Below are 25,054 nucleotides of genomic sequence, written 5' to 3'. Positions count from 1 at the left end.
AGCTTTAGAAAGAGAAGCATGTGGAAACCTGTCATTTATTCTATAAAAGCAGTTGTGATCAATGAGAATTACATAACTATCTTTTGCCAAATTGTAATTGTTTATATGCTTTATATATTCTGAGCTAAGTTGATCTATAGTGTTACATCATATTCTATAAGGATGTTATGTGTTTGTATACTTTCTGCCCAGTTTGACCCATTTAGCAGAAGTCAGCCTGTTTAAGGCTCTGATATCTATTCTGTGTGACTTAAAGCAGTTATGACATGGTCTGATTTTCTCACCCAATAAAGGAATATTTAATATATCAGTCTGATCTTCATTCTATCAGAAACAGTTATCACAGCTCGGACATTTTCTTTTTACACATATATGTAAGCACTGAAACACTGCAACCATGTAATTGTGTACAGCAACCGAGTAAATAAAGAATAGTGGAAGGCATGAAAGTGTGGACAGGTCTGCTATATGTTGTTTACCACATGGTCTCGTACCGTCTCCTCCTTCTGCAGCCTTTCTGTTCTCTATGTCTTAGTTCATTCGGGCCCAAGAGAAGAGAGCAGGAACAGGGACAGGGCTGACCAATCAAAGAAGAGAGAATTCTACATCATTGTGACCATACTGGGAATACTGGTGTTGAAGTTTGTTTGGGATCTGAATTGGTCTGTAGAGTATATCACAGGAGCACATCGTGGATGTGTTTTAATGTCATCAGGAGGCTGGTTTAATCTTCCCAGCAACCTCTTGTACACAGAAAGGGTAAATTTGTGTGTTGCAAGAACAACACACACATAGATTACACACAACATTTTTTTCCTCCTGTACATCATTTATGTTTTACTGCTGTCTTCAAACATTACTCATGAAACCAACCCAAAATAACAACAGCGCCTTTCTTGGAAGTTAATGAAAACTGAACTGAAGCTGTAGTGAAAACAAACACAAACTCACTTATGTGACCTGAACCAAGGAGACTGGGTATGACAGCTGTGTTTGCATATGAAACTACACCTGGTTCAGTGTCCTGTAAGGACTGATGACACAGGTACAGAGTGAAAGAAAATCACACAGCAGACGTATGTATTTTATCTTTCATTTATTTTTGCTGTTATTCTGTGTCTTCTTTCCTGCTACTAATGAATTATTAGTCAGCCAGGTATCTGGTGAATGTAGTTGAATATTTCTGTCAGTAAACCTCATCATGTGAAACTGAGGTTGATTATATGAGGTAATGTACTCTGAAAGGGGCTCGTGACCACAAAACGTTTGAGAACCTCTTTTCTGGACCGAGGAGACTGAAGGTTTCCCACTGCAGGCAGAACAGACTCTGTTGGAAGGACTAAAGGTGAGACATGAACCATTAATTTGGTGTTTTGTGTTTTCAGACATTTGTTATTTAAGCTCCTGATGGTTTTATGTGCTTTGACATAACTGTTAATGCCTCTGGGTGATGAGAGCTTTGTGTAGTTTATCATGTTTGATTCAGGTGGCTGGATCATTTCTGTTTGCAGGGCTCTCGCAAATGCCACAAAATTTTTAATTTCATTTTGCACCGGTGCAACTAAAAAAATCTTAGGTTGCACTAGTGCGACCAACTGTTCGAGGCGAGAAAAAATGTCTCTGCAATAGTGATGTGTCGGTCGCGAATGAGTCGGCTCTTTGAAGTGAACAATGCGAGCCGGCTCCTTATTGGGAGCGTTGGTTTTTTTTTTCTTTCTCTCACCCTCTCTCTCGAACTTTTTTTCCGCTTCACTCCGCACACGAGCCTTGTGCTTTGTGCTGGGAAGAGGGGGGAGGGGTGGTAGTTACTCTCTCAGTAGCACATTAGAAAAATATAGTAATCATCCACAACTATTTTCAGTTGTGGATGATAAAGGATTCAGAAAGTTTATTCATGCAGGCCCATATAACAGAGAATGTGCATCTTCTTTTTGTTTTCATATTTTAATTTATATTTAATTGTGTTGTTGTTGCAGTGTTTTGTGTTGTTTCACTTTAAATTTGTTTAAAAGGAAGAAGCTAAAAATTTAAATGGTTAAAAGTTGAAATGTAAATAGTTGTTTTTTGTATTATATGATTTATTCATTACATTTTATGTGGAGTGAATACACATTAAGTATATTTACAGTGGCCCCTAGAGACAAAGCAGGTACAAACTCCAAAACACGTACAAAACACAACAGAAGTGCTCCAGGATGCTCGGCACAGTGTTGAGCTTTTATTACCTAGTGGCTACACAAGCCAGGAAGTACCAACGACCGGATTTGGTGTGTGGCAGTAGCAGGTAAATGAACATTTTTTTTAAATTATTTGAATATATATGAGTGCTTGTGTATGAATACACAAACAATACACATATGCTTTCAATTGTGTAATTTAAGTGATCTAGGTAGCTCTGTTTTGGAAGTTCAGTTAACGCTAGAAATGGGTTTTGGAGTTTGTACGTACTTTGTCTCTATGGGCCACCATATAGATTTATATAAAAACATATAAATAAAACAACGGGGTTTTTTGTACATTAGTTATTCCTTTTGTGCATAATTTTATATTGTTGTTAATAAAAAATTAATTAAAGCAACAAAACAACCTGAAGAGCCGGTTGGAAGCCAAAAGAGCCGGCTCTTTTTAGTGAGCCCAACCGAAAGAGCCGGTTCTCTAAAAAGAGCCAGAAATCCCATCACTACTCTGCAACTCTGAAAGTCTCTGTGTGGTCAACAACAGACACACATTATGCCCATATTGTGGTCTAAACTAATCAGAGATGGTCAGGGGCGGGACCTCTCTGATTGGCCGTGGTTCAGATATTCCTATAGTCCTTAGCGTGTACGTTTGAAAGTGCAGGCGGATAGAGAGAGGTGATTAGCTTGAATAAAGCGATATCCATTCATTAAATCCTGAATGGACTTTTAAATATAAATGCATTTTGCCAGAAACGCCAGAATCTCAGGTTAAAGCTCACAAAACTATTTCAACAACCAACAAACAGTGAATTAGAGCAGGTAAATGGATTCCACAGAAAGACGTAAACACAGAGCGCAGGCCGACGCATCAGAATCAGCTTTGTCTTTCTCGGCTTTCTCATCCGTCGGCACAAACACGGACACGCCGTTGGGGCTAAAAGCCGACAGCTCACTGATTCTGATCCTCACTTTGTATTTGTCTTTTTTGCACTACATTCTGAGCTGCAGGTTTTGTCTCTACCAAAATTCACTGAACCAACAGCAAAAGAAGATCCAAACTACACTTTACATTTGATAAATGTCAACAATTCACTCTTACCTTTGCTGTTGTGCTTCCACCACGACAAAATCACACTTCCTGCACAGCTCTCTCTCTCTGTACTTCAAGAACAGTTTCCCATCTCAAATATCTGTTTTCTGCATTATTCATTCGCTTATTACCCACCAGTCTTGTTGTTGTTTACAGTGCTGTCGGCTGCTGGTTTTTTTTCTTCTTTTTTTTTTTAAATAAATGACCTCGGACAACAAAGCCTAATTTCTGCTGTCAATACTGAAGAAATTTAAACTTTTTAAAATTATGCAAAATTGCAAAACGCTTGGCTGTATTTCTAATAAAACCTCTGTAACTTTCTTTGCTTCACTTCAGCAGTATCAGGTAATATTCATATGTTGATTCATGGTTTTCTTCAGTTTTTGTTCTACTGCAGAATATTTTTAGGGTTATCTGCTATAAAAAGCCAGGCCAGGAAAATCTCCTTCATGTTTTTCTGTTTTATCCTCAGTTACTTTGACACAAAGGCATCTGCTGTGATGCTTACACCTCTGATGAAGTCTCACATGTATCAGTATTGATAAAAGATAAGAATTATAATATTTCTAATATAATGTTTCTAAATGACTTTAAACCTGCTTTGATATGTCTGGAGCTTCTCGTTGTGTCTGTTTGTAGATGTTGTAATGGGTAAATGAAGTCAGACTGTAGATTTTCCTTCTTCTAGCTGTACTGACTGACCTTTGACCTCATGTGTTGATGACTCTTCACCTCTGTCTCCTCTCACAGGGAGAAGATGATCTGCAGGATCCTGCTGCTCATCATCCTCACCTCATGTGTCTCTGGTTAGTTTACAGCTTCACTTTATGAACTCCAAATAAAGCTCAACAACAGATTTGTTCCAGTTCTCACTGTGTCTGCTCCTCTCTTTCCCTCTCTGTCTCCTCAACAGGATCATTTGTAGTCAATGTGACACAGACCTCCTATCAGGCAGAGGAGAACCACAACATCACACTGGAGTGGACGTTCACCACCAAACCTGACAGATCCAACAAAACTCTCAACATCCTCTGTGAACTCTTCATCAGTGATAAATCCTCAGTCCTGTATCAGGTTCATGAAGGTGTTGAGGTGTCAGAGTCTCAGGATAAAAAGTTTTCAGGACGAGTCCAGAGTGACAAAGACGCCCTCAGAGAAGGACGAATCAGACTTCAGCTGTCCAGACTCAGGACTGATGACTCGGGTCTGTACCTGTGTGAGGTCAACACTGATTATGGTTACGGCTCTTCCAGCTTTTGGCTTAAGATCAGTAGTAAGTTGATTATTAAAATATATTTTTGTATGATAATTATCATTATAACTTAGGCTGTTTTGCATAAAAATGCTGAAAAGTCCGATAAATATCACTTCTTGAAGTTCAAATCCAACAAGTGTCAACAAATGTATATTTTTATGCTCTTCACAGGAACCTCTGGTCTGTTTCAGAATCAGAGACCAACTTTGAATTCACAGCCACAGAGTTCGGGATGGATCACGTTTTATATTTTCCTGGGACAAGCAACAGCGTTTCTACTGTATTTTTGTCTCATAGTTAAATGTGGAGCATGTGTAAGCCAGCCTAGAGAGGTGGAGGTATGCTCTGAAGATTGTTAAATTACCCCAAGTCTTTGATCTTCGGGCTGAACACTCTGTGTTCAAATGCTCAATCAACAATCACTTTAATCAATACAATTCTCTTTATACCATACAAACACTTTGAGCAGTACAATCATCCGGATGGGAGATCTGCACGAGAGGGCACATCTCAAAATGTCGGACCGTTACTCAAACTTTTATAGCCTCGGTCTCCTCCAAAGTCATAAAGAACTTAAACATCCACATTCTTTCTGTCTCTCAGTGAGCATAAGTTACGACCTTGGGTTCCTGTTTTTCTCCTCCTGTGTGAGATGAGGGAGAATCTCCCGTGCAGTATGTTCTGTTCTCTTTGTAATCAGAAAAGCAAGGCCACGATTCTATGCAAACAGTATTTCTTTATGATGCATCATAAAACAGTGTAATATCCCATTTCTGTTTTTTAAAAATAAACAATCAATTAATTGTATTACATGTATTTGGGAATTTTCATAGCTCAGCATCTAACATCAAAATCCACTGGGGCAGTCCCAGCAGCTCACATTGATACACAGAAGTCAACAACCTTTGTGTCTCAAAACTAGGTGCCTGCTAATGCCCTCTGTATCTCCTGCCTCCCTATCTTGTGTCCTTGCTGCCCACTTCTTCGCACACGATGTTCTCCTTGCTTTGGCTTACCAATTCCTTCCTTATATTCCTTATCCAACTAATGGCAGCTCTGTCGTCTCTGCTTCTCACACACACAATACAATTCCCCCTTTTGATCTCTCCTATGAGAGATCAATTCATCCCTGAGTTCAGTCATTAACACGTCCCGCATGCACTCCTACTGAGTCTATCTAAGTGGGTGAATTAGCAGTTAACCCTCTGGGGTCGCTGGACGCGCCGGCACGTCAAAATCACATGACCAATTTAGGACAACACAGCTAAAAGATGCAGCAACTCAGAGTCTCCATTTCAACTTGGGTCGAAAGTGTGGACTTCAAACTATATACCAGTTTTTGAATTGTGTCGATAGGCCACGTAAAACCAGAGTTATGATAAAAATACATGCAATGTTTTTTTCTGAACAAAACAGTGGTGTTTACAGCGGGAAGAACAGTAAAAATGGCGTTTTCCACAGACAGCGCTAGCAAACACTCTCCCTTTGCAGTGAAAAAAGAAAAAGAAAACACACCCCCTCCCTATTGGTGTTACAGTTTACCATGTCAGCCAATCAAAAAAATGATATGGCAACATGTGACATTTGGTTGTTTAGGGAGAAGGGGACGTTTTTAGGAGTGACACCCGCGACGGAAAGCGGGCGAGCGAAAGAAAGAGAGAGAGTGAGTTTTCATATGTGAGACATTAGTGACGTTTAGCGTGTTTGGAGGCTGTAGTTAGTTTGTTGTGTAGTTATTGTTTTGTATTGTGTGTCAGTTAGACTGCTGAATTTCACATTTTCTCCAAAAAAAAGCAGTCAAAGGCAGATTCCAGTGTAAACGCTGTCTCCACATGGAAAACAGGACTGATGCACCTCCTGCTGTCAGACCTGCAGGGTTTATGCCTGTGGTGTTCTCCTCTGTCTTACAAACTACATTTTTTGGAGTGGCACAAATAATTTGTGTGCCTTCTTATTTGATGCAGCACACCTGATTGTTCTGTAAATAGTTTTAAATGGTTATATAAAAAACACCTGAGGCCTTGGTTGCATTTTTAGGTAAATGGTACCATATAACTTTGTTGTTTGCAAAACTTGTGCACAATTTTTAGAAATGTACAATTTCTATTTGCATTTCAAGTTATGAAAATGATTCGTTAAACATGTTTGTGGGTTTTACAGTAAAAAATATAACTTTTTTCTACTCGGATTTTGAATTTTTTGTCTGAATTTAGATCAACTGTGCTAATATAGTATACCAAAATGAAAAAATAACTCAAATTTCAGATATTTGAGGTTGTGCTGAAAATAATGGTACCAAACAAGACAAGAAAAACATATTTTAAAGGTGAAATATAGAGGTAAAATCAAAAGTAGTCAAAAACGGCCAATTATACCCGGGACCCCAGAGGGTTAAATCAAATGACCAAGATGATCTCTTAAACAACACATGGTGCCTACGCCTCACGGTGAGTCGTGCATTATCATTCGTTTCTGCCCCAGGCTGGAATCTATGTTTGGGGGTCTCAGCCGAGTTCCCTTTTTTTGACCCAGAGCCTTTCGGACCTCCTAGGCTCTCTTTCCTTTCAGCTAGATCACATAAGATGTTTTCTCCACCAACTCGAGTGGTCCTGTCCACCTTTGCTCCCCTTCAGATGTACCCACTGGGCTTCTGGGAACGTGCTTCCTTGAGCAAGCAAGTCTTTTCTCTCCCACCTGTTTGATGCAACTGGAATAGTCTCTGCATCCCGCTAGTTCTCTGCAAAAGCTTCTCCTCCTTTTCTAGAAGGAAAAAACTTCTAACCAATTCAAAACATATCAACCATTATCAAAGCACACTTTAGATTGGGGAAACCTGCTCTTGGATGAGTGACGAAACGTTTCTCCCACTGAAAACGCTACGTCCAGATGAACAGAATCAACCTTTGGAGAAAGCACATTTTACTTTCTGTTCAGCGAGTTTTACTTATGGGTGATCATAAACTTATCAGGGCATTGATGTACCCCCTGTAGAAGTTTTACCTGTACATGGATTGCTAAGCACACAAATCATAGTAAAGTCATAGAAGAATCATCCTGGAAAACATTGTTTCATATTAATGGTGGACTCCCCCTTTTGACACATGGTTTCCCCATGTGTGTGTCCACCGAGGAGGGGGAGACGAAGACCGCCGAAGTCTGTCGACAGCCATGGCGCCCGGGGTGCGTGAAGAGAGTCCTGGATGTGAATTCGAGACCAGGCCGGTGAGTTAGCGTCTGACCTCCCCTCGGGTTGGATGGCGATTGACGGGATCCAGAGGCTCTCCCCGTGAACGAGAAGCAACACAACATTAAGTAAAGAGAGAGGGCCTTATGCGTCACTGTGACTGTGTGTTAAACGCGGGTCCGGGAGCGCGCCAGCCACGTGTGAGAACGCAGGCTTCTCCACCATTTGGGGGGGCGTAGAGAGATTTTAAAGACAACCTAGGATTCGGTTACTCCGCTGTGAGGAGGGTTCGGATTCTCCACCATTTGGGGCGTTAGGAGAGTTTGCGATGGTTGAATTCTCCGCCATTGGGCGTTAGAGAGCTTTCAACAGAGCACATAGGCCTAAAAAGTGTGAATGAATGCGCGTACGAGTGAGTGTGGCTGATTGTTGTCTTGTAATGGGGAATAAAGTGAGTAAGTCTGCCTTGGAAAGGGGATAGAATACATTGAAACGTATTCACCGGGCAGCAAGTAGTATGTAGATCATTGAAGAAAGGAAAGGAGTGAAATTGTGCACAAAGCAGATGAATGTCTGACGTCACTGTGTGTGTGAGAATTGTCTCCATATGGGGCTGAGGGTGATACTGCAGGTCACCATCTACCCTAGTGGACAAAAAAGAAATAAAATAGTTGTGTTGTTGTTGATGAAAACAAAAATAATGATGATATGGTGTCTCTCAGCCTAAAACAAATAACATCTCACTTTCTGTTTTTAAGAAAGGAGAGTTCAAAAACCAGAGAGAGGAGATGTGTGTTGTTTAAGCAGTGATTAGAATGATGAAAATGTCTCTCAGTGTGTCACTTGCAGGTGAAGAGCAGACCTGGATCAATTTTCCGCATACAGCAGTTGGAAGAAAATTATAGGTTAAACATCATTAGAAACACTCAGGCCGAGTTTTTGGCTGAATTGTGTTTACAGCTTCAGTTCTGTGTTCCTCATCTTGAAAAGTGAGCTCCAAGGAAGTTCTGCCTGAAGACAACGAAAGCAGTTCAAAAGAGACAGCAGCAGTGTCCTGAGTGAGAGACCCAGCAAGCAGCAGCAGTGTGTGCAAACGGCATCAGGGAGAAAGAACACCCATCACCTTGACTGAATGGAGATGCGTTTCCAGCAAGCTGCAGCTTCACTGTGTGTGAAGAGGACTTTTGAGAAGACTGTCGGAGTTGACATTTGCCACATTTGGAGTGGAATGGCAATGAAAGAGATAGTGGGAGAATGCACAAGACAAATCCATTGGATTGTTGAAGTGGGAGAGGAGAACGAGTGAGAGGAGCAGGTGAGAACATAGATGAATGCTGTTGTTTAGTGTGGGAAATCAAATTTGGGTTAGCAAAAGTGGGAAAAAGGAAAATGACTGCTTTAAGTGGGAAAATTGAAAGGAGTCCGGACCACAAAATGAGAGAGGTACAAAAAAATTACACACACAAACAGAAAATGCATTAATCCTACTAACTCTACATACACACATACAATGAAGCTCATCAAGACCAGACAGCATCTTAGACAGCGTGTGTCATGACTTAACCAGGCCTTTTTCCTTTTTTAATTTGTCACTTTCATAGTGCACTGAAAGTTTTGTTGATAATATCTCTGTCATTTAAGCAGATCTGAATGTTTTGAACTGGAAGCACTATACAACATGTTGTTGGAAAACAATCGCAAGTGAGCTTCTCCACATTAAATGGGCTCTGCAGAAAGCCACTTATTTGGGACAATCAGAAAGCGAGTCCCTGTCTAAAAGGATTCAGTGAGGTAATTCAGTCTAAATTCTTTTTCTTTTTGAAATGGCGTCATATTGCTGATGGTGGAAACGAAATGCAACAATAGATCCCACTATCAACAATGAATAAAAAAATGGGGAACACTGACTGGACTGCTAAAAGCTGATAAAAGTTGACTGACTTGACATCAACATGTAAGATTGCACCTGTTCCACCCAGAAATGACAAAAGGGTGGATGTTTTTACAGGGGCCAAAAGGTGACAGCAACATCCTGGGTTGCATGAGCTTTGGGCCGTGCTGACTTAGCCTTTTAATAGCCACTTTCTGTGTCTGTGAATTTACCAGCGGTGTGTTATTCATGACCTTGTATTGCTCACAATGCAGAGGTCACTGTGAGAAAGTGTGTATGCACCTGTGCAGCGCTGACATCTACATTACTTTTCTACAGCAGAGGGTTTAATCATGTGATTTACAGCAGGACACACCACTGGTTAATGTTCTTTCTACCACAGGGTTACTGGGTTTAAGTGTGAAGGAAACTGTGTTTACTGGCTATATGTTGATTATGCTATTACACTATGTTGTTGGGAAAATGTGAATATTACAGTGAGAAAATGAGCATACAATGTGAGACAAATCCTGTGTTGAGACCAGTATTACTTCTTTTACAGCAGACTGTTTACATTCATTTGTTTACTTGCAGGATGCAGTTTACTGTGTATGAGATTCAATGAGAAACAGGATAACTGCTAACACATTTATCAACTGTGAACTTTTTCAGCGATAGGAAGTGAATGACATGGGGAGCTGTGTGTAAATGATGCCTACACTGAAACTGTCAAACACAAGGGGTGTATAACTGGAAATTTAAGTATAAAAATGACACACAGGAGGGACTGTTAGAGTAAAATTGTTAAATGTTGCCATTATTGTACTTAAATTTGTAAGCCTTGGTTCAAACTGTATGATCAAAGACATTCTTCTGTTTCTATCCTCCTCCCCAGCCTGTTGAATGGGTAATTAGCTATAGTGTTTAACTGCAGGTACATCCTATGTGAAGCTTCTGTTTCTGTCCTTATTTAGTGAGGATGTTTACTTCTTGCCATTTATGCCTCACCTATGTTTGTGTATGGTTAGGCCATTACAGGAATTAAGCCATATACAAGGTGAGGGAAGATGACCCTTTAACAGGAAGTCACACAGAAACACCCACATTCACACACACTCACTCACGTGCACATACACACACACATACACGCACACACACACACACGCTCGCACATACACATGATCGCACATGCATACACACATACACTTAATGCCTTAGGTTTATGACGCACCATAGGGGGATTTTACAATGGGTGTTTGTGTAAACTGTGTGTCACAGAACAAAAGGCTGCAGGGGAAGCTGGTTCTTTGGAGTTGTTTGACACCGAGGGCAGAAGTGCTGCTGTCCAGCTCCCCTTGCTAGCATGTGAAAACTGATCGATCCCTGTTCTGTCTTGCTTTCTTCACGGGAATAATCTGAACTAGCGGGCCTGCTGAAGCGCAAACCCAACAGGGACTCACCAAAACTAGGAGAAAAGAAAAAGATTAGTGACATTAGTTCTCAAATCATGTCAGAAATTCTCTTCTGTAGCCCTGTGTTAGAAAAAAAATTAGCCAGTGGAGTCCTCTATGTCTGGCCTGTATGGACAGATTCCACAGGTGCTGCTGTAAATCACAATAACAATCTGCTGCTGTGAAAGAAGTGAAACTGGTTTTAACATAATATATTTTCACATTGTATACACCTTTTCCTCCCTGTAACATTTAACATTTTCCAACAAGACAATGTGAATAACAAATACTCAGGCCAGTTCCAGACATGTCCAAGCATAAAACCGTCTCTCTCTTAGAGACAGAAAACAACCCAAACCACACTGATAAAATCAGTGCTAGTGCTAAGCAAAACTCAAAGATCAGCCAAAAAATTCACAGCAAAATTTATGCTTCCTAAACAATGTGGTATAGGAATTAGCTTTAAGACATTATACAGTTAGTTTATCATTCAGGGCTGTGTACATACATAGTAAAAAATTCAGTTCAGGCCTTCAGCAGCCATAAACAGGTATCTGGATGCATGCAGTTACGTGTTGTTTGTAAAAAAGTCACATAGTCACATTCTGACAGTGTGATTGTTATGCCATCATGGCTGGACATACAATTTATGTTTAATTTACACATTAAATGTCTAGCCAATAATACTGGATATAAGCCTGACAATAGAAAAACATGTTTGAATGGTTAGCCGTGTCCAATACAGGACAGGGGAATGGTGAAATTCTCTGTTTAAACATGCCCTGGTGCAGAGACAGAGTGACTGTACTTTCCTCCTAATCAAAGCTTGAATTTCAGTGAGTCAGTGTCACACCGAGTGTGAAATTCCACCCTCTTACCACGCAGAGAAATTATTTACATATGCAGAGATTTATAGACTTTGTTTGTTAAATGTACATATGTGCCCTCTGCATTTTTTAATGATATAATCAACTCATAGCCCACCAAGTTGACAGGACAACACAGGTACATGTTTAAATTCTTAAGATCATGTTTAAACTCACAAGAGCTTACAAGAGCTGGTTTATGGCGACAGGAACTGCTTCAAAGCGTTGTTTTAAAAGAATCAAACCAAAGGAACCGGTTCAAAGAGCCGGTTCAAAAGAATCAAATAACAGGTAAGCAGGCAACACCCCCATCTTTACAGCGCAAACTGCACACCAGTCACACAACACATTCCTCTCTCTGCTTCTTAATAGTTTTCTGCTTTCCTTCCATTTCTCCTTTCTCCACTTCAGGTTTCAATTCCAACATACTCCTCTACCACTACTCACCTTTCACTCCTTACACCACAGAGAATTTTGGCCAATTAAGCCTGACTATCTCTATGTGGCTTCGAATTACCCTATTTTCTCTTTTTTCTTTTTAAACACACTCGCCAGGAGGCAGGCACATGTAACCCGTTCATGTGTTACGCCTGTCATTGCGTTGTGTTCTGGCGTGAAAGTAAGAGGCAGGAGACAGCACTGGGTCTTTGGCTCTTTACTGCACATCTGCAACACAGAAATAAGGGTCTGATCTGTGTGTGTCACACGCCTGCCAGTACACCTCTCCTCCGGCCATGCTGAAAGGAGCCGTTTGTTTGCAGCTTCACTAACACTACAATAATATAATAAATCAAATACAACAAATTGTTTTGAAACATTAACTTAAGCTCTCAAGAACAAAAAGCACAAAATAAATAATGTCACTGAAAAATCATCAAAAATAACTCATAAGAACAATAAACAAAATAATTCAAAAACAAACAATCAGACAAATACAATTTAATAACCAGGACCCAATATTCTAGTGCTTATAGTTCAAACATTATACTTCAGTACAATCATATTGATAACCGCCATACAACAGGCAATACAACACTGTACCATAAAAATAATGAATGAAAGACTGCATCTCCAAAACATGAGAACATCTCCATACCTGCAACACAGAAATACGGGTCTGATCTGTGTGTGTCACGCGCCTGCCAGTACACCTCTCCTGACAAAGGAAAAAAGAGTGCACGCTGTTAAAAAAAACTGCAGCAAATACGCTCACAAGCCGCTAGCGATCAGGCTAACTTAGCATGCTAACATTACAGCTGCGTTCTCGGCTAAAACTCATTAAAAACGTATATTAGCGAAGTCCGCCCTCCACAAAACCTATCCCGAATGAGTCTCTTAATGACAAACAAAAACGCAGCAGTTTGGCTGTATTCACATTGCAGCTTGGGGTCTGAACAAACTTTAATTAGCTGAGAGCAACGTGGCAGTGACTGAAAGGAGCTGTGACCGGGGCACACATGCACGCGCCTACGTCACCACGCAGCGAACACACACATGAATGCACACAGACTCAGATCACACAGGTAGGAGATTGAGATGCAAAATGAAATATTTAATTTAATAAAAGGTGTTTTGGGTGAAATTCACTAGACCCACTAGACGTCACTAGGTGTGTCCATGTGTCTCTTCTCCTGTCTCAGCAGATGCCCTCTCTTGGTGGCGCTGTCACTTGGTGTTCGCTCTCTCTGCGGTAGAGTATCACTTCCTGTGGTGTTTTTGAGTAGCTTATCTGCATAGCAATTTAATTAAAAACTTTTAGATACCTTCTTTTTCATAGTATAATCTTAACATGCTTCATCCGAAGCACACTCTCTGTGTACTCACTACCTAATTTATAGCCAAAGTATTCACTCACTGTGTCTCTACTGTTTTGCTAGCTTAGCTTAGCTCATAGCCAACTCGCTAGCAGCATGGCCTCTTTACCTGTCCCTCCTGCACTTTCCTGCTCATTGTGTCAGATGTTTAGTTACTCCTCGGCCTCCTTTAGCAGTAATGATACTTGTAACAAATCTAGGATATTTGCAGCTCTGGAGGCCAGGATTACTGAATGGGAGACTCGGCTTTGCACCCTTGATACACCCGTAGCTGGTGCAGCCGAAGATAGCTTAGGCCCTGCTAGCTGAAAGAGGGCAGCTGGGTGACGGTGAGGAGGAAGCATAGTCTTAAACAGAAGCTCCAGATACACCACCAACCTGTTCATGTGTCTAACCCCGTTTTTCCCCACTCGGCGACACACCCACCGGGGGTCAAACGGTAATTGGGTAATTGGAGATTCTGTTCTCAGACATTAGGTAGTGAGTAAAGATTATACTATGAAAAAGAAGGCATCTAAAAGTTTTCCTGTCATTAATTAATGCTTCAATCTTAAATCTGATCAACCTATCTCTAGTAATCAGCTATGATGTACCACAGGCCTTCAAGCTGGCAGTGGTTAAACCTTTACTTAAAAAGCTATCTCTAGACCCAGCTGTCTTAGCTAATTATAGGCCAATCTCCAACCTTCCTTTCATTTCGAAAATCCTTGAAAGTGTAGTTGTAAAACAGCTAACAGATCATCTGCAGAGGAATGGCTTATTTGAAGAGTTTCAGTCAGGTTTCAGAGCTCATCACAGCACAGAAACAGCTTTAGTGAAGGTTACAAATGATCTTCTTATGGCCTCTGACAGTGGACTCGTCTCTGTGCTTGTCCTGCTAGACCTCAGTGCAGCATTTGATACTGTTGACCATAATATTCTATTTGAGCACACTGTAGGTATTACAGGTACTGCGCTGCAGTGGTTTGTATTATGTCTATCTAATAGACTCCAATTTGTTCATGTAAATGGAGAGTCCTCTTCACACACTATGGTCAATTATGGTGTTCCACAGGATTCAGTGCTAGGACCAATTCTGTTTACATTATACATGCTTCCGTTAGGCAGCATCATTAGAAGACATAGTATACACTTTCACTGCTATGCAGATGACACGCAGCTCTATCTATCCATGAAGCCAGGTAACACACACCATTTAGTTAAACTACAGGAATGTCTTAAAGACATAAAGACCTGGATGGCCGCTAACTTTCTGCTTCTTAATTCAGATAAACTGAGGTTATTGTACTCGGCCCTGAAAATCTTAGAAATATGGTATCTAACCAGATTCTTACTCTGGATGGCATTACCTTGGCCTCCAGTAACACTGTGAGGAACCTTGGAGTCATTTATGACGAAGACATGTCCTTCAGTGCACATATTAAATAAATATGTAAGACTGCTTTCTTCCATTTGCGCAACATCTCTAAAATTAGAAATATCCTGTCTCAGAGTGACGCTGAAAAACTAGTTCATGAATTTATTATTTCCAGGCTGGACTACTGTAATTCTTTATTATCAGGAAGTCCTAAAAACTCCCTGAAAAGCCTTCAGTTAATCCAAAATGCTGCAGCAAGAGTACTGACAGGGACTAGAAAGAGAGAGAATGTTTCGTTTTCATTTTTATTTATTTCACACTTGGTTTAACAGTGTCAACAGTTTCATACACACAGACCATGCTTTCTCTTGGTATAACACTCCAACCATGCGTGAAAAGGAGCAGGACGAAGAAACAGACCAAACAACAAATTTACAATCAGCAACAGACCACTTCACATAATAACAAGGAGAACAAATAAATAAATAGAATAAAATAAGGCGAGAGAAAGCGGGAGAGAGGAAAAAAAATCCTTCAATTAACTCCAATTTCGTTCATATTCTTCATATTCAATTATCATTTTAGACATGTAACACTTTTTAAAACAATGTAAATTTGTACAATTCTTTAGATTATAATGAAGAGAGTTCAGCACAGTCGTATACCCCTAACCGTTGGACTCATTAATCTTTGTGTAGTGATATCTAGCTGAACCTTAAAATAAAATTTCCTTCTCCTGTCTTCTCCCTCCGAACACATTGAAAATAAACTTTGTAACTTGAAAGGCAAAGTATTATTTTTAGCCTTAAACATAATAGTGTCCGTAGTTTCACTAAATCTCCAAATTTCAATAATTTTGATTTTATAAACAATTTATTTGTATGTTCTCTATATTTAGCATTATGAATCATTCGTATCATTTTCTTCTGTAATAAGTTTAGAGGGTTTATGGTATTCGCATAGGTATACCTCCAACATTTCTCCTGTATTGGCTTCCTGTTGAGTCTGTGCTTCACAGGCCCTGCTGTTTTACAGACTTAATCCCATGAACAAAGCAAGACAGAGCTTGATCCATTTTAAATTGCAAGGGAGCCGATCGGACCAGGGTCTTGGAGGTGCAAGCTCCTCACCTGATCCCAGACAACTCCAAAAAACCAGCCTCCCCTGCAGCCTTTTATTAACTCTGTGTTTACACAAACATCTCATTAATCGTGCAACAGATAAAACACTCACATGTGAACATGTGTCTCGTGTGTCTGCAACAGTGAACATGTGATGTGTGTGTGTCTATGAGCATGTGATGTGATCAGTGATATGTGTATGTATGTTTGTGTAGAAAACAGAGGTGAGCATTCATGCTAAAGATCTAATCATCTTGCAAAATGACAATCATATTGATCCACAATTCTGTAACACTTCCCTTCATTGGCTTCCTGATAAATCCAGAATTGAATCCTGCTCCTCACATACAAGGTCTTAAATAATCAGGCCCCATCGTATCTTAATGACCTTGTAGTACCATATCACCCTATTAGAGCACTTTGCTCTCGCTCTGCAGGCTTACTTGTTGTTCCTAGAGTATTTAAAAGTAGAATGGGAGGCAAAGCCTTCAGTTTTCAGGCCCCTCTTCTGTGGAACCAACTTCCAGTTTGGATTCGGGAGACAGACACTATCTCTACTTTTAAGATTAGGCCTAAAACTTTCCTTTTTGCTAAAGCATATAGTTAGGGCTGGACCAGGTGACCCTGAATCCTCCCTTAGTTATGCTGCAATAGACGTAGGCTGCCGGGGGATTCCCATGATGCATCGAGTTTTTCCTTTCCAGTCTCCTTTCTCACTCACTATGTGTTAATAGACCTCTCTGCATCGAATCATATCTGTTATTAATCTCTGTTTCTCTTCCACAGCATGTCTTTATCCTGTCTTCCTTCTCTCACCCCAATCGGTCGCAGCAGATGGCCCCGCCCCTCCCTGAGCCTGGTTCTGCCTGAGGTTTCTTCCTGTTAAAAGGGAGTTTTTCCTTCCCACTGTCGCCAAAGTGCTTGCTCATAGGGGGTCATATGATTGTTGGGTTTTTCTCTGTATGTATTATTGTAGAATCTGCTGTACAATATAAAGCACCTTGAGGCGACTGTTGTTGTGATTTGGCGCTGTATGAATAAAATTGAATTGAATTGAATTTAACCTGATAATGTTAGCAAAAGTCTCTTCGATCTAATGGCCTCTTATTCACACAATTACCGTCACTGTCACCATGTTTATATTTCACACACTGAGATACACAGAGAACATCTCTCACACACAGAAACACACACAGAAACTTCCGGGCTCAACTTGGAAATAATTTAAAGTGTTTCTGCGCCAAAAGCCAGTCTCTATTTCATACACCGAAACTTTCAGCAATAACTTAGAAATTTTCACAGTTTCTTGCCTCAAGAGCTAGTCATAGACTAAATTAAATGTGGAATTTAATGTGGAAGATGCTGCAACTCTAGCTTCAATTTAGAATATTTTAAAGTTTCTGGTGCTAGAGCCAGTTCCTGTGTCACACACTAGAATCCAGCCTCAACTTAGAATGTTTTTTAAAGTTTCCCGCGCTGAAAACCAGACACCGACAGAATTTAGTGTCAAAATACCGCTAATTTAGCGAACAGATTAATTTAGAATTTCCAATATATTTCCAATATGCAAAATTCGATTTTTTTAACAGGTGGTGCTTACCTTTGTATTCTTTTGGATCGGTCCTTTGTTCGCCTCGCCCCACGATCTCACCACAGGCCAAATCTGCCTTCCTCAGCACACCAAAGATCCAGGTCACGGCACCAAACTGTTAAATACCCCAATTCTTTGATCTTCAGGCTGAAGGAAGAATAACACTCTGTGTTTAAATGCTAAATCATGTCAACACAGAGACGAGTCCACTGATCATTTGTAACCTTCACTAAAGCTGTTTCTGTGCTGTGATGGGCTCTGAAACTTGACTGAAACTTAAAATAAGCCATTCCTCTGCAGATGATCTGTTAGCTGTTTGACAACTACTCTTTCAAGGATTTTTGATATGAAAGGAAGGTTGGAGATTGGCCTATAATTAGCTAAGACTGCTGGGTCTAGAGATGGCTTTTTAAGCAAAGGTTTAACTGCAGCCAGCTTGAAGGCCTGTGGTACATTAGTTAACTCTGAAAGATCAATTAGAGAAAAAGAGTCTAAATGAATATCAATGGTACTAAAAGTAGCTGTAGATAATATTACATCTGTGGGATGATTATTGGTCATTCTTTCTCTAATGATTAAAATTTTATTTGTGAAGAAGTTCATGAAGTCATTACTAGTTAACGTTAAAGGGATTGTTGGCTCAGTAGAGCTCTGACTTTTTGTCAGCCTGGCTACAGTGCTGAAGAGAAACCTGGGGTTGTTCTTATTTTCTTCAATCAGTGACGAATAGTAAGATGTTCTGGCTTTGCGGAGGGCTTTCTTATAGAGCAGCAAACTATTTCTCCAGGCTAAATGATGATCTTCTAAATTTGTGACACGTCATTTCCTCTCCAGCTTACGAGTTATCTGCTTTAGGCTACGTGTTTGAGAATTATACCACGGAGTCAGGGACTTTGGATTTGAGACCTTAGTTTTCACAGGAGCTACAGTATCCAGAGTCGTACGTAGCGAGGAGGTAAAATTATTAACAAGATAATCGACCTCTGTTGGAGTAGCGTTCAGGTAGCTGCTCTGCTCTATGTTGGTACAGGGCATTGAAGATGATAACAGTGGGTGGATTATATTCTTAAACTTAGTTACAGCACTTTCAGAAAGACATCTACTTTGATAAAGTCTACTCTCCACTGCTGTGTAATCAATTATTGTAAATGTAAATGTTATCAGGAAATGATCAGACAGCAGAGGGTTTTCAGGAAACACTGTTAAATCTTCAGTTTCTATGCCATATGTTAAAACAAGATCTAGAGTGTGATTAAAGTGGTGGGTGGGTTCTTTTACATTTTGAGAAAAGCCAATTGAGTCTAATAACAGATTAAATGCTGTGTTGAGTCATTTTTAGCATCTGCATGGATGTTAAAATTACCCACAATAATTATTTTATCTGAGCTGAGCACTAAATCAGATAAAAAGTCTGAGAAATCAGAGAGAAACTCTGTGTAAGGCCCAGGTGGACGATATATGATAACAAGTAAGACTGGTTTCTGAGTTTTACAGCTGGGGTGGACGAGGCTAAGCATCAGGCTTTCAAATGAATTAAAAGTCTGTCTTGGTCTTTCGTTAATTAATAGACTGGTGTGAAAAATTGCTGCCACACCGCCCCCTCGGCCTGTGCTTCGAGGTTTCTGGTAGTTAGAATGACTCGGGGGTGTTGATTCATTTAAACTAACATACTCATCCTGCTGCAACCAGGTTTCTGTAAGGCAGAGTAAATCGATTTGTTGATCAATTATTAAGTCATGTACTAACAGAGACTTGGAGGAGAGAGACCTAATATTTAATAATCCACATTTCACTGTTTTACTCTTTGGTTCAGATGTGGATACTGTATTGTTCTTTCTTTGTGATTTTTTATGTTTAAGTTGTTTATTGCTGGTTTTTAGTTTGTTTTTTGTCTGTTTGGGAGCTGACACAGTCTCTATGGAGAGATGTGTGTAAGACTGCAACTTTGCTTCCTGGTCCCATCTCTGGATAGTCATATTTTGGGGGGTTTAATACATTTGTCCATATTTCTGGAAATGAGAGCTGCTCCATCCAAAGTGGGATGGATGCCGTCCCTCCTAACAAGACCAGGTTTCCGCCAGAAGGTTTGCCAATTATCTATGAAGCCCACATCATTTTTTGGACACCACTCAAACAGCCAGCAATTTAAGGAGAACATGCGGCTAAACATGTCCCTCCTGGTCTGATTGGGGAGGGGACCAGAGAAAACTACAGAGTCCGACATTGTTACACACCGATTCAATATTGATTTTTGATATGGGTGAATGAAGGGCGCGAAGCCAAGTCTCCCATTCAGTAATCCTGGCCTCCAGAGCTGCAAATATGCTACATTTGTTACAAGTATCATTACTGCTAAATGAGGCCGAGGAGCAACTAAACATCTGACACAATGAGCAGGAAAGTGCAGGAGGGACAGGTGAAGAGGCCATGCTGCTAGCGAGTTGGCTACGAGCTAAGCTAAGCTAGCGAAACAGTAAAAACACAGTGAGTGAATACTTTGGCTATAAGTTAGGTAGTGAGTGCACAGAGAGTGTGCTTCGGATGAAGCACGTGAAGATTATACTATTAAAAAAAAGAATGTATTTAAAAGTTTTTAATTAAATTGCTAAGCAGATAAGCTACTCAAAAACACCACTGAGTATTTGAGCAGGAACAGGAAGTGAGACTCAACCGCAGAGAGAGCGAACACCAAGTGACAGCGCCACCAAGAGTGTAGGATCCAAAGCACAGAGCTGATAACCAGAATAAGAATAAATTAGATGAGGGCTTTGTGACGCCCACTCCAATATCTTGACTTTGTTGTCCTTAAGCCACTTTTTAACTAATTTGGAGGTATTCTAGGGGCCATTTGAAGTCAAACAATTAGCATGTTCTCTGAGCTCTTAAAAAATGAGGCAACCTGGAGATTAGCACTGAGCTGCAATTTGTCAGTGTGGCTGTTTTACAGGAAATAGTTATAATAAATTAAAATTCTGGTTCAAAGTCACGCATGAAAATCCCAGAAAACATCAAACTGATTAGAAATCTGATAAGAGGAAAAACAATCAAAAGGTTTCTCAGACATAATAATTTGGTAAGGTAAAACCCCACACTATAATTTGCTCTGAACATATTTCATGTTTTAAAATGTTCAGGGGTGAAGAAATGTTCTATTTTTATCACAAGGTGGCGCCCTGGTTCAACTGATAAGGAAAGGGGAACAGATTATTTCTTCCACTGTAGACTCAGAAGTAAAAACTGGAGATGTCAATTGATTAAAATATTTAATAGTTAAATTTAGAGGGTTAGGGCACAACTCAGAGCAATAACTCAAAGGTTGCTGGTTTAAGTCCTAGTTCAACTCTTGAGACTCTCTTACTTAAGTTGGATGTTTAAAGGCTCTCATTAATGAAATAATAACTCCCCTCAAATGCATTAAGCCTAAAGTAACTAGTCTATTTTGAAAATGTAAGAAGTAGAAAGTACATATATTTGTTTAAAAATGTAAGGAGTAAAAGCAAAAAGTAATAAGAAAAGAAACTACTTAAGTAAAATACAGATACCTGAAAATTGTACTTAAGGACCATAATGAAGTATTTGTACTTTGTTACTTCCCACCTCTGCAATTAACTATGCCAATACATATAAGCATTTATATAACAGGAACACATTAAAGCATAGTGAAGCAAATAATATAGGAGGCGATCCTCGTATCCAGAGCTTTTATTGAAATCTCAGAAATATGTCCAAAAATATCAACAAAAAGCCGGCGTGGAAGAGAAGATAACCTCAGAGAGTAGATGGCCAAAATTAATTTTTACTTTTTAGATTTTGGTCTTTAATAATGCAGAGTAGGTTTGGTCCTGGTGCTTTTGGACTCTTCGTGTTTGGAGGTTGGATCAAAGTTCTCATACCCGACAGATAACTGAAAATAAAACACCAACAATAAACCTGAGATGCACAACAGATTTTAAATAACCTCATGTAACATCACAGTTTTATGCACTTTGAACTTTAAAACTAAGAAACACAGAGTTCTTTTCCAGAGTAATAAAAAAACAAAAACAGATTTAACAATATAAAAATCATAAGAAGTTTCAGAGCAGCATACATGTACTATAGTGTCAGGAAACAGGCCTAAAGGTGCTTTCACACTTTTAGATATGACACCCTGAAATGTTGATGTTGTGGAATAACCTCAGACAGACAGTAAAATATGTTGTATGCTCTTAGATCTACATAACTATAGAAAATGCTTCTGTCTGGTATAAAAATTGTTCACTTTGTCTTCACTTCCTTCTGCTGGTGAAGACGGTATTATTAAGGAAACTTTAATAACAGGTAACATCACCTCTTTTTACTAAATTTCACTGAGAAAGTCACACTGACAGCATGAATAAACAACACTCACTGAAACCTGCAACAACAGACAGAAAACAAGTGACACAAACTCACCTCCATGTTTGTGTCATTTTCTCTGGTGTTCAGTCCAAAGTTCCTCCTTGTCTTACTAATGTAGAAGAGCATGAGGAAAACAGCCATCAGCAAAACACCATCCAAGGACGCACGCACAACCAGAAGCCAGGAGGAGTCAGGACAATGTGTAGAGACTCCTGGAGTGACACTTTCACTCTGTGTTGTTGCTGTTGTTTGTGGCACGGAAGCAGGTGTGTTTGAAGCAGTGTACAACAAACACAAAGCATATGATTATTAAATCAATGATGATAAAGGCAAATGCAGCCTAATTTACATCATGTTATCATACAGGTTAATACAAACATTTATGAAAAACTAAATGCAGCATTTTGTGCATAGTGAAATAGATAGACCACAAAGTCAGGTTCAGTTGCAGTCTTGTTAAATCAGCTGATGGATAAGGTTTTGCTGTTAGACATTAAACTGGGAAATCTTCAGCAACAAAAACATGGACATTTTTTTGTTTGTTTGTTTGTCAAACCCTCTGATGTTAGAAAGGTCTAATGATCTCTCACTCAGTGTATCAGCTGATCTCGGGCAGTAACAAGAATCTCACCTCAAAATCACCAAAAGTTTCATGATTTTATTTATTGTTGTTCTGATTGTGTTTACTTTACTTTCCAAGTAGTGATCTTCTATTATTATTAGTAGTATTTTAAGGCACATGGAATATGCAAAAAGTTTTTACTATTTTCAAAAGAAACTTACCATCAATGACAAGAACATATTCACTCTCGTATGAATCAGGAGACAGAGGGTTTCCATAACCACAGATGTACCGTCCTGTGTCTGACTTGGTCAGCTGTGTGATGGTTGCATACAGTGCATACATGGATCCTGGTCTGTGTTCAATGCTGTATCTGCCACTCTCAGATTTGTTATTAGTTGTGTCAATGAGGATCTCCCCTTCATTCTTACACTCATTCTTACAAAAGAACTTCCTGTGTCCATACCCAGTATAGGCACATACTAATGTGATGTTGTCTTCCTTCATTTCTGTGTGATAAAGACCAATGTTTTTATCCAGATCTGTGAAATAGAAGAACAGTCGTTACTATGAACTTAAAGGGCAGAGTTACAGGTCCTGGAAGTACACAGGGGTGAGTTTGAATGTTTTTTTTCATTTGTCTTATTTTTTGAAGCATTTTTCAGGACTCGGAGCTAGAAAATGAGCCTGGTATCCACACATAAAAAAAGTAACAAACTTCTTTTTATTTTATTTTATTTTTTTTATTTTATTTCTTTTTTCAGCTGTCCTGTTTGGTTCTTTTGCCATCAGAATTATTGTCTAAAGGCAAAGAAAGATGCCCAACGGATTTATTTTACCAAATTGACCAAAGGTCCATTTGATTGACCTTTGTTTTTATTGTTTATGTTATTTTATTTTCACTTGCTACACACGGGACAGACATGACTGGGGGAAAGAAAACGGAGAAAGAAAGAGGGAAAGAAAAACAGCAGGGAAGAGGAACGGTGATAAAGGGCAAAAAACAAAAACAAACAAAACAAACAGACAAAAAATACATATATCAATCACATGGATCACCTGTTGAGAAAGAAAAAAGAGAAAACAAGCAAAAAAAGAGAGCAATATAATAAACAACATCATCACGATGATCTATGTGGATATAACAGTAAATACTAACTATTAAATATTATTGTGCAGCACACACTGTTAGACTTTTCATCGCCACTTTACGGTAACATACTGGCGTCACTGTTGCCAGTGTCATACCGTGACGCCGTATTACGGTAGCTTACCGTTGTGCAGGATGATACCGTTTTTTGCTGCTGTGGTATAATACTCTTAGACAAATTATGGTAACGCACCGTAGCTTTTTTTTACGGTATCTCACTGGCGTCACTGTCGCCAGTGAGATACCGTTATGTCGTTATGTCGTAAATTACGTCAACAAAGTAACATTATACTGTGATTAAGAAATTGGTATACTACCGTTTATTCACGGCATGTCACTGTAAGCCCGCTACAAGGTAATAAACTGCAATATATTAACCAGTAACTTACCGTTATCACGCATCATCAGTACCAAAAATATTAATCTCTGCTAGAGGATACCGTGTTCCTACAGGCGGTCATTTACTGTTTAACACGTCGTAATTTACCGTAATTTAAGGAAACAGTAACATACTGTAAGAGACTGGAGGGTTCCAAAAAAAAGGTATCATTTATTTATTTATATTTATATAAAAACATATATATACCCACTAAAGATCGATTGATCAAGATAGATAGATAGATACACACACACACACACACACACACACACACACACAAAATAATTCATGTGCTTTACACCACTTTTTATTTCTGTTCTGATTTTTCCCTGATGAAATACACATTTCCAAAATCAAAACTGAAAAGAACTGAAAACATATTTTCATTGAGGAAGCACTTGTTTTTACTAAACCATGTAATCCATTATTTTCTCAGATGGTTATACAAACAATAATGATATTATGTCATATCCATATCATGGCAGACAGCATATGCTCAAGTGTTGGGTTTTCTCAGTTATATTTTGTAGGGTCTTAAACCTACAATGTGAAGTGCCTTGGCATTCATTTTGTTGGCACCATATAAATAAACTGAATTGTAATGAATATAATATCAAGCCCCACACTTCTGCCTGTATATACACTTTATCCAAAATACTGGCTCACACTACCAAATCAATGCACAAAGCAGGGTCCACAAGGACATGGATGAGTGTGTGTGGTGTGAAGGAACTTGACTGACCTGCACTGAACCCTGACCTTGCTTTGTGGACTGAGTTCATTGATTTGTAGGGTGAGCCAATA

At 39.4% G+C, this 25,054-nt stretch overlaps 1 protein-coding gene across 1 annotated transcript in view; it reads right to left on the bottom strand.

Annotated features, from left to right (window-relative positions):
* Positions 1–24,449, bottom strand: part of LOC112843615 (uncharacterized) — a 38,520-nt gene extending 14,071 nt beyond the window's left edge. Inside the window, exons 1-4 of the mRNA XM_025902631.1 lie at positions 24,261–24,449; positions 22,943–23,263; positions 22,214–22,401; positions 21,378–21,683 (exon numbers count right to left, since the gene is read on the bottom strand). Coding sequence (XP_025758416.1) covers positions 21,597–21,683; positions 22,214–22,401; positions 22,943–23,263; positions 24,261–24,276 — 612 coding nt within the window. The 5' untranslated portion in view covers positions 24,277–24,449 and the 3' untranslated portion in view covers positions 21,378–21,596. Of the gene's footprint in view, positions 21,684–22,213; positions 22,402–22,942; positions 23,264–24,260 lie in introns of the transcript that reaches the window.
* Positions 24,450–25,054: the final 605 nt, after the last annotated feature.

Source organism: Oreochromis niloticus, linkage group LG3 (genome assembly GCF_001858045.2).
Source record: "Oreochromis niloticus isolate F11D_XX linkage group LG3, O_niloticus_UMD_NMBU, whole genome shotgun sequence".
In the NCBI taxonomy this organism is placed as follows: Eukaryota; Metazoa; Chordata; class Actinopteri; order Cichliformes; family Cichlidae; genus Oreochromis; species Oreochromis niloticus.
Note: the sequence above shows the minus strand (reverse complement) of the source record. Positions and strands in the feature narration are given on the sequence as shown.